Source organism: Monodon monoceros, unplaced genomic scaffold, assembly GCF_005190385.1.
Source record: "Monodon monoceros isolate NGI ecotype Baffin Bay Population unplaced genomic scaffold, NGI_Narwhal_1 Super_Scaffold_21, whole genome shotgun sequence".
Classification (NCBI taxonomy): domain Eukaryota; kingdom Metazoa; phylum Chordata; class Mammalia; order Artiodactyla; family Monodontidae; genus Monodon; species Monodon monoceros.
In genome coordinates, this window is record NW_021703778.1 from 11,161,433 (window position 1) to 11,178,463 (window position 17,031).

Genomic DNA, 17,031 nt, shown 5'->3' on the forward strand with positions numbered 1-17,031 from the left:
CTGTATGCCTCCCAGGACTTTAATATATTGCATATGATCACTCTGGCATATCATTTGAACAGCACCAGTGGAATAGGGTAGAATACAGAACGGAGATATGAACACAGTATTGATTTTACTGTTCAGATGTAAATGCTGTCTATGGATGTAAGTGTTCTTAAGTTCCAAAATTTAATATTGAAATCCTTTTATTATTGAGCTTCAGAGTTTTATCTGACCAATGGGTATTTGTCTTTCCAATCTAGCTTTTTTTTTTTGCGGTACGCGGGCCTCTCACTGTTGCGGCCTCTCCCGTTGCGGAGCACAGGCTCCGGACGCGCAGGCTCAGCGGCCATGGCTCACGGGCCCAGCCGCTCCGCGGCATGTGGGATCCTCCCGGACCGGGGCACGAACCCGTGTCCCCTGCATCAGCAGGCGGACTCGCAACCACTGCGCCACCAGGGAAGCCCCAATCTAGCTATTTTTAAAAATATATGTTTTACTGGGATGACTCCAGCATTGAAATGGACTAAAAGAGACTATTTGCAATGTTTCTCAAAGTATTTTCTAGGAACACTAATTCCATTTGATAAAGGGGGAAAAACAAAAAAGATCAGTGATCAAATAAATTGAGAAATGCTGGGTTTTGAAAGTTAAACAAGTTTTGTCTGTCTTCACCATAGAACTCTCAGCATCATTAACATGCTCCTATATGTCGCGAATTTTCTAGACAGGATGTAGTACAATTTGTCTCAGAAGTATTTGACCATGAATCCTTGCTTTCATTTAGAGTATTTCAGTTTAGTATACCATAAAACACACTTTGGAGAATGTTGGTCTATACTCTATGCTATTTTATGGAACATTTAAATTAAAAGGAAGAAAAGCAAAGAATTAAGGCTTGCTGTTGTATCATCACACTACAGGGTCTTTAATAGTCTGTGAATTTAATAGTTATTTTTGTTACTTGAAAACATTATAACCAATGCAAAATAAATAAATAAGTAGGTACATAAATAGGTGCCTTGGCTTTATTCCCAAAATATCACAGAATGGAGCCAATTTATTTACTTAGGTATCTGTGTAATACAGAGCTAATGAAACGTCTTGCAGAAGGAAAATTTTCCAACATTTCGTTACACATTCAATATCTAATATTCCTTTGGCGTCACAAAGACTTAGAAAAGTGAAGTAAATAAACGACTTTTTTTTAAAAATTAGGAATATCGGTCATTAGCAGTAATTTGTTTATGGCCACTCCCACACATACATGCTCTTGTAAAGCTTCATAGTAAGTCCTGAAAATAAATTTCAACATCTTTCACAAGTAAATACAAAACGAGTAATGAGTTCCTAAGTAATTTGTTCTATAGTAGCAGGTATTAAGGTATATTCTCCAATCCTGATTTTCTATGTTTCTTTTTACTACTCATAACTATTAATATAAAGAAACCAGCTGTATTACCCGCATCGAGTTCCTCTCAAATTCCTTCTCCCCTTTTTTGCCGTACTTTTACTACTTCTTGTTCTTCTCCCCCTAAAGTTGGCCAGTGTGTGTGTACTTAATTAGGATTAGCCTAACTAAAATTGAATTTGATTGGTGCAGCCATGCTGGCCCTGGCATTTTAAACCAATTTAGAAGTTTTGTAGGATATAGCTTGATTACAGTGTCTCTGTAGGTAAGTTTAGCTATCTGAAATTTACCCAAAAGGGCTGGGACTGGGTGATTGGGTGACTAAATAATAATTCTGCATTTAATATTCCCTCTTCTTAGCTCAGATTCCCCAAATTTGAATTGGCATCTTCTTACTAGATAAATTTCTGTGTTCCAAGTTTAACGAAACTGCTCACCACAGAATAATTTTAGATGTTCATTTAGCTTCCTTTTGGTAGTTGACTTTTATCCCAAAATATTTCAAATTGATCTGTAGCACACCTTATAGAATACTATGCTTATTTCCTTAGGGAAATAAAAATTTTTTAGACTTCGCACTTATAAAAATTATAGAATTGTATCCCTAAAGCAGACTTTCTGGATTTTCAGCTAGTTCCTTTAGTGTTGAAAAGAGATCCAATAGTAACTACACCCTCAGCCAGATCTGTCAGTTTTTAAAATAAATGCAAACCTCAAAAGCCCCCTAAAAAATCCTTGGCTTATGAAAGCCCCAAAGTATTTCATATTCTTACATAAATTAAACAGATACTTTTATCCCTTTTGTGGATTTATTGTTGTAGTCCCCTTGAGCTAGAAGTGACCCTGATAATCCTAGTCCAATTTCTTTATAGGGAATGAATTTAATACCCCGAGGAATTAAGTGGCTTTCACAAAGTCCAGCAAGGCAAGTCCTTTGACCCCTCCCCTGCTCAGTCTTCCCATTCCTAACAGCTGGCTTATTCTGTGTGCTAAAATAAATCGTTCCGAAGATGGATTTGTGACATCAGTGCCTAATATTTATTAAGTTCTTTTAAGGTAAATGTTGGATTCCTTGAAATTAGTACTTCCAGCATTTGTCAGCTGGCAAGCTGGGTCATCTTTCACACACATGCGCCCCTCACATACACACAAACCCATGAAATCTTACAACCTCTGGTTAACTTGTCTGACCCATGAACCTGCAGACATGCAGCCAAGTAACTGTGACACATTCCCGGTGGCTCTTTCAATAATGAATACTGATTACTGTTGTATTATTTTATCATTACTGATGATACCTATTTCCTCTCACCTTACAGATGAGCCTACTAGCCCCAGCATCGATCACGATATCCCACACATCCCCGCCTCTGCGGTCATCTCTGCTTCCACCTCCCAGGTACCCTCCATAGCAGCGGCCCCTCCCAGCCTCACAACTTCAGCTCCTTTAATTCGACGTCAGCTCTCTCATGACCAGGGTACGTTTCAAGGAGCGGTTATGTGAACTGTCTTACGTTTTCAGTTTTCCATTTAGAATACTGTGACACCCCGTGATCTCCTTGCCATTTAAAAAGAATCTGGAAGCCACTTGTGCATGTCTAAATGTTGGGTTTTGATTGCAGAATCTGTTGGACCTCCCAGCCTGGATGCCCAGCCCAGCTCAAAGACAGAACGATCAAAATCATACGATGAGGGCCTGGATGATTACAGAGAAGATGCAAAACTGTAAGTCTCAAGCGTGTTATCTTAAATACTTGTTAGTGGCTGCTCAGTATGACCTTGACATGTAAATACTGAATTTACTGATGTCTTTTATATTTTCTAACTTTATGACATTAGAAATGCAAATAAAAAATCAAAGTTGCGGGCTTTCCTGGTGGTGCAGTGGTTGAGAGTCCGCCTGCCAATGCAGGGGACATGGGTTTGTGTCCCGGTCCGGGAAGATCCCACATGCCGCGGAGCGGCTGGGCCCGTGAGCCATGGCCGCTGAGCCTGCGCGTCCGGAGCCTGTGCTCCGCAACGGGAGAGGCCACAGCAGTGAGAGGCCCGTGTACAGGAAAAAAAAAAAAAAAAAAAAAAAATCAAAGTTGTGACATGATAATACATTCAATTGAATTTTTTTAAATTAATGTTTAAAAATCAGTAATATACAAACATAATACAAAAATACATATAAAAATATATATTAAATATTTACTTCTGCTTTAGGCCTTCAGTCACCCAGTTCTACTCTCAGACATAACTGTGCTATCATTTTCTTTTATATACTTCCAGAGCTATTCTGTGCATAAAATCATACACACATTTACGTACGCTTATATACGTTTGTGTGCTAATTGTTTTTATAAACAAATGATAGGTGCTCTACACACTGATCTTGGAGAGCATTCAGTGCATGTATGCCTGGCTTATTCTTTCTCATGATTGTTTAATTTTCCACTGAGTAGTTGTACCATAGTATATCTAACTGGTATTCTGTATTCTAACAGACATTTAGGTTGATCAAATCTTATGCTACAACACATAATCCTTCGGTGCCTGTATTTGTACATAGTTCATTTAGCACACACGTGAGTGAGTGCAGTTGGAAAAAGGATGGTTACACCAAAGGGTATGTGTATTTTTTACTTTAACATCTATGGTTAGTTGCTCTCCAGTTTATTCCTCCTGAACCAGCTGCCTGAGGGGAGTCTGTGTGAGGTGTGGCCAAGGGCAGTGGCAGAGGCTAGCAGGGATTTTTCTAGTGATGCAGGGTGGGATGTGTGAGCCGTTTTAGCCTTTAGTCTCCCTCATTAAAAGGTATCAGTAAACAGCCACATTTCAGAGTCGCCTTCACCTTACCCCAGCTACACAGTGCTTCCTGCAAAGATGGCAGGACCGTGTGTTTCCTCCTTCATCCTCACCTCCCCTGACGCCCCATGGTGATCAGTGAGGCTCCTGTCACTGGTACCCCCTTTCCTGTTGTTCCAACAAGGAAAGCTTGGTTTTGATCTCTCAGAAAACAGTGCTCTGCAGTTTTGTTTGAGACGTGTAAGCAGTGGCGCCCTCTCTCCCCGTATCCACTTTTTACTTCACTGCATTTAACCCCACTTCTTCACATGCTGTAGTTCAGATTACAGGCGTCTCCTGATGTTGCTGAAGATGAGTTTGCATATCTATTTCTGGTTGCCTTGTTGGGGGGGTGGGGGACTCTGAGAGGAGAGGACAGCGCCATCTTCGATCACACCTTAAAATCCTAAGTTCCTTAATGAACTTTGAATTAAAACAACAAGAAAACAACTTTGTCCCATAAGGTTAAATTGTTTTTGAATAATTAATGTGAACCTGTCCTCTGAAGCCCTAAGCTTATTCAGTGTCAGCTGCTGTTCTCTGTACTGAAACATCCAGAATATGGTCAGAGGGAAGAGTGGCGGCCATGACCAGCCCTGATAATGCACTTGCTGGCACCATGTCCACAAGCTGGACAAGTGTGGAAGTGCCTGTCTCTATCTGACCGCTGATGGTGACCACTGACCAGTCATTATTGACAGTGTGGAAATCCTTAATAGAGCATCACACCTGTGGGTAAATAATAACATAACGGCCAATGTTTAGTCTGAGTACCTTTTTCCTTGATACGAAAAAAAAAGGAGAAGAAAATCTCACCTTTTATTCAGAGATGGTTTTAACTTACAGTTTAAGAAAACTTCTATCATGGAATAGAAAGTTTAAGTACTTATAAAGTTTAGGTACTTATAAAACTAGCTGTTTTTCCTCATTTGCATCAAACTCTGATCATTTAACATGATAGCGATGAAATGTCAGCTTATTAATGAAAGGGTAGTTGTAATAGTCAAATTACTTTTACATCTTTAAGGTATTTTTATGCATTTACTGCAAATATTGATAGACTTCTTTTCCAACAGGTCCTTTAAGCATGTATCTAGCCTGAAGGGAGTCAAGGTAGGTATTCAGTATTTTTAAAATATCGGTAAATGATAAATGTTTCTATTTACCTGAATTTACTTTAGCTCTTCATAGAGAATTATTTCTTTTATCCATTAGGTATTTCATATTTAAATATCATAAACTCCTATTCTATAACTTTCAAGTGCATTTGGAAAATATCACTCTAAGTTGTGATTTCTAAACATATTCATCAAATATACAGCAGTTTACACACATTGTGCTGATTTTTCTTATTTTGTAAGTTTACGGACAAATATTTAACTGCCCAGCAGTATGTTTTTTTTTCTATCCTCAACATTATTATTTCCTGCCTCCCCCCAATTCCCCCCAATACGATCCGCCCTGTCCTCTCTTGTCTATCCTTCCCTCTTGCCTTTCCCTCAATGAAACACTAAAAGCTGTTAGACAGGAATTTCCTTATTTTACCTTCTCCAGAAATACCAGGACCTTCATTTATACCCACACTTTCTGCCTTCCTTACCCTTATCTTAATAAGTATCTTTTTACGTGGCACATTATCCTATTAACCACAAACACCCACGTTTCTGCTTTGGATTCCATCACTTTTCACTTTCTCAAGACCCCTGTCTCTTCTGCATAATCACTCTTTCCATTGGCTCAGTCACCATCACATAGAAGCATGTTCTATGATTTCCTGTATTTAAAAGAAAAACCTTCCTCGAATCCACGTCCCCCTCTGTTTACTGCTCCGATTTACTCTTCCATTTTTCATAGCAAAATTCTTTGGGAAAAAAATTGTTGGTAGTTTCTACTTTCCCACATCACGTCTTTCTCACCCCACACGCATCAGAATGACACTGTTCAGGCCAAGGTTACCAGTGACACTCAGGTTCCAGAACAACTGGCTGCTTGGATTTTTCACTTATTTGACCTTTCAGGAGTATCCAACGTAATTTCCCACTTACTTCCTGAAACACTTTCTTCTGCTGGTTTCCATTTCTGCCTCTGTGTAATATTTAAAATGTTGGAAAGTCTAGAGCTGGTTCTGACTCCCCTTTCCTCTCCACCTACCGTCATTTCCTTGGTGCTCCTACCCAGAGATCTCCCCGAGTGTATATTGCCAGCCTTGACCTCTTCCCCAAACTGAGGCTCATGTGGGCTCCTGCCCTGCACCATCACCATTTGGATGTTTAACAAGCAAGTCAAGGTTTCCATGACTAAGTAGACCTCAGGGACCTCCCAGACATGTGTATCCCTCCTTTTCCCCCATCTGTCTAAGTCCGCTTCAATTTACCCACTTGTTCAAGCACCAGGTCTAGGAATGAAGCTTGTTTTTTCTTTTCCCTTTCAAGTACCATCCGCTCTACCTCCAGAACATACCCTGAAGCTATACCTTCCTCTCTGTCTTCACTTGCGCTACTTTAGTCCCAGCTGCCACCGTCCCTCACCTGGATTCCCACAGTACCACCTCCTTTCATGGTTGTCCCTTTCAAATCCGTTCTCCAGGTAGCAAGCAGAGCAACCTTTCAGCTGTATGATCAGATGATGTTACTCCTCTGATTCATCACTTCATGGCCTCCCGCACACTCCTGCCACAGCCTGAAGTACCCGGAACAATCTATAACTAGCTGTTTCTCTTACTTCCGTGGAAAAGTGAACATTTAAAATGATAACAGTGAGGGAATGCCCTCAGGGTCCATTGGTTAGGACTCTGCGCTTCCATTGCAGGGGTCACGGGTTCAATCCCTGGTTGGGGAGCTAAGATCCCACATGCCTTGATGTGGCCAAAAAAAAAAAAATGATAACAATGAATGTACATTCAGTAGCTATATATTCTCCCTGAATTTTTCTTTCCTCTGATCTTTCGTGGTTGCCTCTTTTTAAAGTGTTTTCTCCGAATTTCATCTCACATGTTCTTTCTGCAGAGAGGTCTCAGCTCAGCACCACCAGTTAGTAGCTGCTGCTCTATTGTTCCTTATTGTGTCTCCCTGTTTCATTCTCCGAATGGCACTAATCACAATCTGATCATTTTCTTGTTTTATTTTTTTTTCTTCTTCGCCTTTTCCCACTAAAATGTGAGCTCTTGAGAGTAGGTAAATTATACTATTTCTATTATTTTTTAGTGGTTAAAAAAATTCCTTCAGGGGACTTTAAAAATGATGGTGGTCAATACCCATTTTTTTAAAAAGCAAAACCAGAAATTTTTCTAATGTAATTGATAAAGTTAGGGCTTTTCAAAAATAGCCTTTCATTTCGAAGATTTAGTAAAAGACTTTTTCAGCAAAACAATTTCAACATGCAAATACTTATAAAGAAAAAAGCTGACATTTGCTATGTTTTCTTTGGCCTTTTCTATAGATCACAGACAGCCAAAAGTCTTCAGAAGATTCTGGATCCCGGAAAGATTCTTCCTCAGAGGTTTTCAGCGATGCTGCCAAGGAAGGGTGGCTTCATTTCAGGCCACTTGTCACTGATAGGGGCAAGGTAGTGTGTTTTCTCAGCTACTGTGAGCGTGTGAAATGCAGGCCCTGAAAAATAAAGCATTAAGTCTCTATACATAAAACAGTAAAATATCCAGAATAAAGAGTGGAAAACATTTATAAGCATCTTTCTCTACATAAAGGAAAAGTTATTTTTACAAATTCTAATCAGATTTAATTTTATACCTTTTTCATCCTTTATATCAATTACATATGGAATATGTTGTCTTGCATCTGGTCAATGTAAAAGAGACATGGGAGTATTTAAGAAGGAACTCTGATTTTCTTATTAAGTAGTTTATTACCCATAGATTATTACAGAGTAGTACTTTAGGGACCAGCAGTTCTCCATATTAATAATTTAAAAATTTTTATTCAGCATCTCCCAGTTTACTCAAGTTGCCTTTATTTTTTTTTTTTGAGTTTTTTTTTAACGTCTTTATTGGAGTATAATTCCTTCACAATGGTGTGTTAGTTTCTGCTGTATAACAAAGTAAATCAGCTATACATGTACATATATCCCCATATCTCCTCCCTCTTGCGTCTCCCTCCCACCCTCCCTATCCCCCCCTCTAGGTGGTCACAAAGCACCGAGCTGATGTCCCTGTGCTATGCGGCTGCTTCCCACTAGCTATCTAGTGCTTCCCACTAGCTATCTATTTTACATTTGGTAGTGTATATATGTCCATTCCACTCTCACACTTTGTCCCAGCTTACCCTTCCTCCTCCTCATGTCCTCAAGTCCATTCATCAGAACAACTTTTTTTTTAAGATTCCAGATATATGTGTTAGCATACAGTATTTGTTTTTCTCTTCAAGACTTGCTTCACTCTGTATGACAGTCTCTAGGTCCATCCACCTCACTACAAATAACTCAGTTTCATTTCTTTTTATGGCTGAATAATATTCCACTGTATATATGTGCCACATCTTCTTCATCCATTCATCTGTCAGTGGACACTTAGGTTGCTTCCACGTCCTGGCTATTGTAAATAGAGCTGCATTGAACATTGTGGTACATGACTCTTTTTGAATTATGGTCTCCTCAGGGTATATGCCCAATAGTGGGATTGCTGGGTCATAATGCTAGTTCTATTTAGATTTTTGAGGAAACTCCATACTTTTCTCCATAGTGGCTGTATCAATTTACATTCCCACCAACAGTGCAAGAGGGTTCCCTTTTCTCCACACCCTCTCCAGCATTTACTGTTTGTAGATTTTTTGTTGACCATTCTGACTGGTGTGAGGTGAAACCTCATTGTAGTTTTGATTTGCATTTCTCTAATGATTAGTGATACTGAGCATCCTTTCATGTGTTTGTTGACAATCTGTATATCTTCTCTGGAGAAATGTCTATTTAGGTCTGCTGCCCATTTTTGGACTGGGTTGTTTGGTTTTTTTTGATATTGAGCTGCTTGTATATTTTGGAGATGAATCTGTTGTCAGTGGCTTCGTTTGTAAATATTTTCTCCCATTCTGAGGATTCTCTTTTCATCTTGTTTATGGTTCCCTTTGCTGTGCAAAAGTGCTTAAGTTTCATTAGGTCCCATTTGTTTCTTTTTGTTTTTATTTCCATTTCTCTAGGAGGTGGATCAAAAAGGATCTTGCTGTGATTTATGTCATGGAGTGTTCTGCCTATGTTTTCCTCTAAGAATTTTATAGTGTCTGGCCTTACATTTAGGCCTTTAATACATTTTGAGTTTATTTTTGTGTATGGTGTTAGGGAGTGTTCTAATTTCATTCTTTTACATGTAGCTGTCCAGTTTTCCCTGCTCCACTTATTGAAGAGGCTGTCTTCCCCATTGTATATTCTTGCATCCTTTATCAAAGATAAGGTGACCATATGGGTGTGGGTTTATCTCTGGGCTTTCTATCCTGTTCCATTGATCTATATTTCTGTTTTTGTGCCAGTACCATACTGTCTTGATTACTGTATCTTTGTAGTATAGTCTGAAGTCAGGGAGCCTGATTCCTCCAGCTCCTTTTTTCCTTCACAAAATTGCTTTGGCTATTCGGGGTCTTTCATGTTTCCATACAAATTGTGGAATTTTTTGTTCTAGTTCTGGGGAAAATGCCATTGGTAGTTTGATAGGGATTGCATTGAATCTGTAGATTGCTTTGGGTACTGTAGTCATTTTCACAATGTTGATTCTTCCAATCCAAGAATATGGTATATCTCTCCATCTGTTTGTATCATCTTTAATTTCTTTCATCAGTGTCTTACAGTTTTCTACATACAGGTCTTTTGTCTCCTTAGGTAGGTTTATTCCTAGGTATTTTATTATTTTTTTTCAATGGTAAATGGGAGTGTTTCCTTGATTTCTCTTTCAGATTTTTCATCAGTAGCGTATAGGAATGCAAGAGATTTCTGTGCTTTCATTTTGTATCCTGCTACTTTACCAGATTCATTGATTAGCTCTAGTAGTTTTCTGGTAGAGTCTTTAGGATTCTCTATGTATAGTATCATGTCATCTGCAAACAGTGACAGCTTTACTTCTTCTTTTCCGATTTGGATTCCTTTTATTTCTTTTTCTTCTCTGATTGCTGTGGCTAAAACTTCCAAAACTATGTTGAATAATAGTGGTGAGAGTGGGCAACCTTGTCTCGTTCCTGATCTTAGTGGAAATGGTTTCGGTGTTTCAACATCGAGAACGATGTTGGCTGTGGATTTGTCATATATAGCCTTTATTATGTTGAGGTAAGTTCCCTCTATGCCTGCTTTCTAGAGGGGTTTTTTTTTATCATAAATGGATGTTGAATTTTGTCAAAAGTTTTTTCTGCATCTATTGAGATGATCATATGGTTTTTCTCCTTCAATCTGTTAATATTGTTTATCACATTGATTGATTTGCATATATTGAAGAATCCTTGCATCCCTGGGATAAACTCTGTTTGATCATGGTGTATGATCCTTTTAATGTGCTGTTGGATTCTGTTTGCTAGTATTTTGCTGAGGGTTTTTGCATCTGTGTTCATCGGTGATATTGGCCTGTAGTTTTCTTTTTTTGTGACATCTTTGGTTTTGGTATCAGGGTGATGGTGGCCTCGTAGAATGAGTTTGGCAGTGTTCCTCCCTCTGCTATATTTTGGAATAGTCTGAGAAGGAGAGGTGTTAGCTCTTCTCTAAATCTTTGATAGAATTTGCCTGTGAAGCCATCTGGTCCTGGGCTTTTGTTTGTTGGAAGATTTTTAATCACAGTTCAATTTCAGTGCTTGTGATTGGTCTGTTCATATTTTCTATTTTTTCCTGGTTCAGTCTCGGAAGGTTGTGCATTTTTAAGAATTTGTCAGTTTCTTCCAGGTTGTCCATTTTATTGGCATATAGTTGTTTGTAGTAATTTCTCATGATCCTTTGTATTTCTGCAGTGTCAGTTGTTAATTCTGCTTTATCATTTCTAATTCTGTTGATTTGAGTCTTCTCCCTGTTTTTCTTGATGAGTCTGGCTAATGGTTTATCAATTTTGTTTATCTTCTCAAAGAACCAGCTTTTAGTTTTATTGATATTTGCTATCATTTCCTTCATTTCTTTTTCATTTATTTCTTATCTGATCTTTATGATTTCTTTTCTTCTGCTAACTATGCAATTTTTTTTTTTGTTCTTCTTTCTCTAATTCCTTTAGATGTAAGGTTAGGTTTTTTATTTGAGATGTTTCTTGTTTCTTGAGGTAAGATTGTATTGCTATAAACTTCACTCTTAGGACTGCTTTTGCTGTGTCCCATAGGTTTTGGGTCATGGTGTTTTCATTTTCATTTGTTTTTAGGTATTTTTTGATTTCCTCTTTGATTTCTTCAGTGATCTCTTGGTTATTTAGTAGTGTATTTTTTAGCCTCCGTGTGTTTGTATTTTTTACAGATTTTTTTCCTGTAATTGATATCTAGCCTCATAGCGTTGTGGTCAGAACAGATTCTTGGTACGATTTCAATTTTCTTAAATTTACCAAGGCTTGATTTGTGACCCAAGAATGTTCCATGAGCACTGGAGAAAAAAGTATAATCTGCTGTTTTTGGATGGAATGTCCTGTAAATACCAATTAAGTCCATCTTGTTTAATGTATCATTTAAAGCTTTTGTTTCCTTAATTTTTTTCATTTTGGATGATCTGTCCATTTGTGAAAGTGGGGTGTTAAAGTCCCCTACTATGATTGTGTTACTGTCGATTTCCCCTTTTATGGCTGTTAGCATTTGCCTTACGTATTGAGGTGCTCCTATGTTGCGTGCATAAATATTTATAATTGTTATATCATATGCTTGGATAGATCCCCTGATCAGCATGTAGTATCCTTCTTTGTCTCTTGTAATAGTCTTTATTTTAAAGTGTATTTTGTTTGATATGAGAGTTGCTACTCCAGCTTTCTTTTGATTTCCATTTGCATGGAATATCTTTTTCCACCCCCTCACTTTCAGTCTGTGTGTGTACCTAGGTCTGAAGTGGGTCTCTTGTACACAGCATATATACGGATATTGTTTTTGTATTCATTCAGCCAGTCTGTGTCTTTTAGTTGGAGCATTTAATCCATTTACATTTAAGGTGGTTATCGATATGTATGTTCCTATTACCATTTTCTTAATTGTTTTGGGTTTGTTATTGTAAGTCTTTGCCTTCTCTTGTGTTTCCTGCCTAGAGAAGTTCCTTTAGCATTTGTTGTAGAGATGGTTTGGTGGTGCCGAATTCTCTTAACTTCTGTTTGTCTTTAAAGGTTTTAATTTTTCCGTCAAATCTGAATGAGATCCTTGCTGAGTAGAGTAATCTTGGTTGTAGGTTTTTCCCTTTCATCACTTTAAACATGTCCTGCCACTTCCTTCTGGCTTGCAGAGTTTCAAGTTGCCTTTATAATAATTTTATTGTTTCCCCTTATTTTATAAATATAGAGGTATTTAAATGAATATCAATATCAATATATGCTTCATTAAGTAGATAACAATATAAGAAAAGCTTCACCAGAAAATTTTCTACAATATCTGTGTAGCTTAATTTATAAGAAAACTTTAATACCGTCAAAAGAGTATCAAATTTTTTTTCAGAAAACCCATCTTGCATGTTGTTGCTTGACCGTATAAAGTTGATCAGTTTTGTTAACTAAATTCATTACGTCTGCATATCCTTTGGGGATTAGTTTTTTCAGTGTTTGTCATTTGCATGATCTAAGACTTGTCTTAAGCCTTGCTTTCACTCAGGATTTTTCTGACTGACCTTTTTCCTTATTTTCTATTCCCTTAGCATTTTTTATATATTTTGCTACACTCGCTTTATCCTAATTAACTTTGTTCATTTTATTTTCTCAGCCCAATTAAAGTTGAGATTTCATTGCCCTTGATTGTGATAGGAATACATTACCCAACTTGGTTTACGTTCCACACTTTTTGTCTTTCCTGCCCTAACAAATACATATTGACGTAAAGCAGGCATCTGCCACGTTGGGTATACATTTAAGCGTGTTAACAGTGTTGCTAGATGCATCTGTCCTGTCACTAAGATTTAGCCAAGTGTTGAGTATGCCTGATCTGTCTCATGTTCTCCAGCGAGTTGGTGGAAGTATTCGACCATGGAAGCAGATGTATGTTGTACTTCGGGGCCATTCGCTGTACCTGTACAAAGATAAACGAGAACAGACGACTCCGTCTGAAGAGGAGCAGCCCATCAGTGTTAACGCTTGCTTAATAGACATCTCTTACAGCGAGACCAAGAGGAAAAATGTCTTTCGACTCACCACGTCTGACTGCGAGTGCCTGTTTCAGGCTGAAGACAGGGACGACATGCTAGCCTGGATCAAGAGCATCCAGGAGAGCAGCAACTTAAATGAGGAGGTTAGTGTCCAAAACGACATTGGTAAAACCGACGCTGTCGCAACATTTTCTTTTTAAAGGAGACTGAAAGAATCTGATACATCATTTAAAAAAAATTATAACGTGCTATCTTCACTTAAAAATAGTTGATCAGGGCTTCCCTGGTGGCTCAGTGGTTAAGAATCCGCCTGCCAATGCAGGGGACACGGGTTCGAGCCCTGGTCCGGGAAGATCCCACGTGCCGTGGAGCAACTCAGGCCCGTGCACCACAGCTACTGAGCCTGCGCTCTAGAGCCCGTGAGCCACAACTACTGAGCCCGTGTGCCTAGAGCCTGTGCTCCACAGCAAGAGAAGCCACCGTAGTGAGAAGCTTCTGCACCACAACGAAGGGTAGCCCCCGTTCGCAGCAACTAGAGAAAGCCTGCACACAGCAATGAAGACGCAACTCAGCCAAAAATAAATAAATGAAATAAATTAATTAAAGAAAAAAATAGTTGATCAGAGGGAAAATTCAGGGACTTCCCTGGCAGTTCAGTGGTTAGGACTCTGTGCTTCCACTGCCAAGGGCACAGGTTCGATCCCTGTTTGAGGAACTAAGATTTCACCAGCCACACGGTGCTGCCAAAAAAAAAGAAAACTCAAGTGTACCTATATTATATTATTTTCACTTATTGGGAAAATCACCATTACTGACCTAGAAAAGCAGATTTTTCATACATGCTGCATACCTTCTCAGAAGCAGTGAAGCACTGAGCAGAGACCTAGGTTCCTAGTCCTGGTCATTACCTTTGTGACTGAATAATTCCAGATCTGTTTCTTTGTGTCAAAACCAGGGTTGTTGTGGGCTTAAGTTACAGCGAAAATGCATCTCCAAACTAATTGCTGTGTAAATGCAGAGACACTGATAGCATGATTCTTGTTAATGAAATTATGCAGGCAAGAATATAATATAGCCTACTGTAATACAGTAATTGGTTTCTAAGAAAACTTGTAGTATCAGAAATCATGTTATAAGCCACTTTTTCTTTTTAATAAGGAGAGTTTCTGACTCACAACCATCAAGTTATTTTTTACAGCAGAACTTTCAGTAGTGAAGATTTTTTTTTTTTTGCGGTACACGGGGCTCTCACTGTTGTGGCCTCTCCCGTTGCAGAGCACAGGCTCCGGACGCGCAGGCTCAGCGGCCGTGGCTCACGGGCCCAGCCGCTCCGCGGCATGTGGGATCTTCCCGGACCGGGGCACGAACCCGTGTCCCCTGCGTTGGCAGGTGGACTCTCATCCACCACGCCACCAGGGAAGCCCAAGATTTTTTTTTAAGTGTACATAACTGTAAACTTTACAGAGCAGATTCAGCAATGATTAAGTCTAGATTTTGCTCAAGGGTGCCTTTTTCATATCATCAGCAGTTTTTCTTAGACGTTATTCTCCTTTGTGTGCCCGTTGTTATGACAAAAAAAAACCCCACAAGGTTCTTTCCCCCTACTTTCCCATTACAGTATGCAGGAACACCTACATTAACCATGAAGTTATGCAAATTATGTTCTCGGATTCTGTCATTTCCATTATATCCAATTCAAGTCATGAAAACTTAGAACATAGGAAAACGCCTGTACTTTTTCTCATCTGACAGTTTACACTCTACCTTGTTTGTCGTGAACAACGAATACCAGATCCATATCAATACAGCCCTTTTTCTACAACCACCGCTATAAAGAGACATCAGACCTGAGTTTTGGCAAAGTAAACAGGGAGAATCACGACTTGGGTGTAGATTTCAGCTTTAAGTAGCAGTTCAAAGGAGTTCCTGTTTGATCAGCCCCTGCTCTATGCCAGGTGTCCTGCTGGGCCGTAGATGACTTCATCTTTGAGACATAGGGCTTTTTTAGAAATGGAATGAAGTGATGCTTATACAGAACGCACCCCAGTGCCTGGTAGGTCATGAACATGTGCTTCACATCAGCCGTTACAGCATCATCACTATCATCTGATTCCAAGACACAGGTGTTTTCACCGAGCTTTATAGCTAAGGAAGTAATACTTCACCGAGCACACACCATATGGCAGGCACTCTGAAGCATTTTATGTCAGTTAATTTCAGCAACCATATGAATGTGTCTTCTTATTATCATCACCATGTTTCAAACAAGGGAACTTTGTGGCAAAGAGAAGTTAAGTAATTTCCCCAGGGTCACATAGCTCAGAATTGTCAAGCAGTCTTATCCTAGATCTTAACCATACCCTCTTTCAGTTGGTAAATGAGAAGAATCTATTTGAATTCGAGAATGTATAAAGTCTGTATTCTTTGTAAATTGTAACGTTCGCTATGACCAAAACGAGACAAGTAAAAAAAAATACTTGCGGACACATGTCAATTTATAATTGGAACCAACAGGGAAAAAAAAATCATCTCCTTATGGTCAACTCTGAGTTTTCCATGTAGCATATTATTGAGGTTAACCTGTTGAGGTTAGTAAAACCAGGTCTGAGCTTTTTTCTTCTGATAATATAACTGTCACTTCTGATACTAATTGACCCTCAGTCTCACCGTTCCTATCAATTAATCATTAACACATTTTGGCAGTATTCCATCTTTTATCCAACTGTATTATTTTGAAACGCTGATCATTCTTTCTGGTATTAGTGAGAGAAAAAACTGGCTCACTGCTTCCCAGTCATTTATTCAAAACGCCAGATCCATTCAGTAAGTTTGAACACTGGCTACTTGCTGGTACTAGTCTAGGTGTTGCTGGGGTACAGGAAATAAACAGAAAACTCTTGGCAGTGGCAGAGGCACTTGAACGTTTGTCACTTAGTGAAGTTAGGTCATGATTTGAATAGAGCTTTTAAAACAGCCCCATGGAGTCTCTATTGAACAAGCAAAGTAGCACAGTATAGAGCTCCCCCTGCCCCCCAGAAAGAGTAGGATCCTTGTTTAGGGAGTTTAGAATTGACTTTCTAATTTTACCTTCTATTTATTCTGTAGGACACTGGAGTTACTAACAGGGATCTGATTAGTCGAAGAATAAAAGAATACAACAGTCTGATGAGGTGAGAATCCCACCATGCCTGCAGGTTAACTGGGATGTAAAATACGTACTTGGTCAGAAATGTTCCTTTCTTTCAGCAGCAAAGCAGAGCAGTTGCCAAAGACCCCTCGCCAGAGTCTCAGCATCCGGCAGACTCTACTGGGTGCTAAAGCAGAGCCTCGGACTCAAAGTCCACACTCCCCCAAGGAAGAGTCAGAAAGGAAGCTTCTCAGTAAAGGTACTGATATCAGCATTCCTAGATAAATTTAGGATTTAAAATTGGGTTTGTAGTAAATCAACTATACTTAAGTAAAAAAAAAAAAAAATTTTTTTTTTTTTAAATAAAATTGGGATTTTAAAGGTGTTTTCATGTTTTTCTGTGCCTTTTCTGCGGACCTCAGCTCAGGGTGAGCTAACCCAGAGATCACTGGGGGCCTGG

General features: G+C 39.0%; 1 protein-coding gene across 3 annotated transcripts in view; it reads left to right on the forward strand.

Annotated features, from left to right (window-relative positions):
• Positions 1-17,031, forward strand: part of ARHGAP21 (Rho GTPase activating protein 21) — a 126,764-nt gene that overhangs the window by 96,015 nt on the left and 13,718 nt on the right. For 2 of the 3 annotated variants that reach the window (XM_029237415.1, XM_029237416.1), the window contains exons 9-15: positions 2,713-2,871; positions 3,016-3,118; positions 5,299-5,335; positions 7,661-7,786; positions 13,303-13,587; positions 16,550-16,614; positions 16,691-16,830. In XM_029237415.1, the coding sequence (XP_029093248.1) occupies positions 2,713-2,871; positions 3,016-3,118; positions 5,299-5,335; positions 7,661-7,786; positions 13,303-13,587; positions 16,550-16,614; positions 16,691-16,830 (915 nt within the window). The remainder of the gene's footprint in view (positions 1-2,712; positions 2,872-3,015; positions 3,119-5,298; positions 5,336-7,660; positions 7,787-13,302; positions 13,588-16,549; positions 16,615-16,690; positions 16,831-17,031) is intronic. The other variant, XM_029237417.1, reaches the window with a different exon arrangement.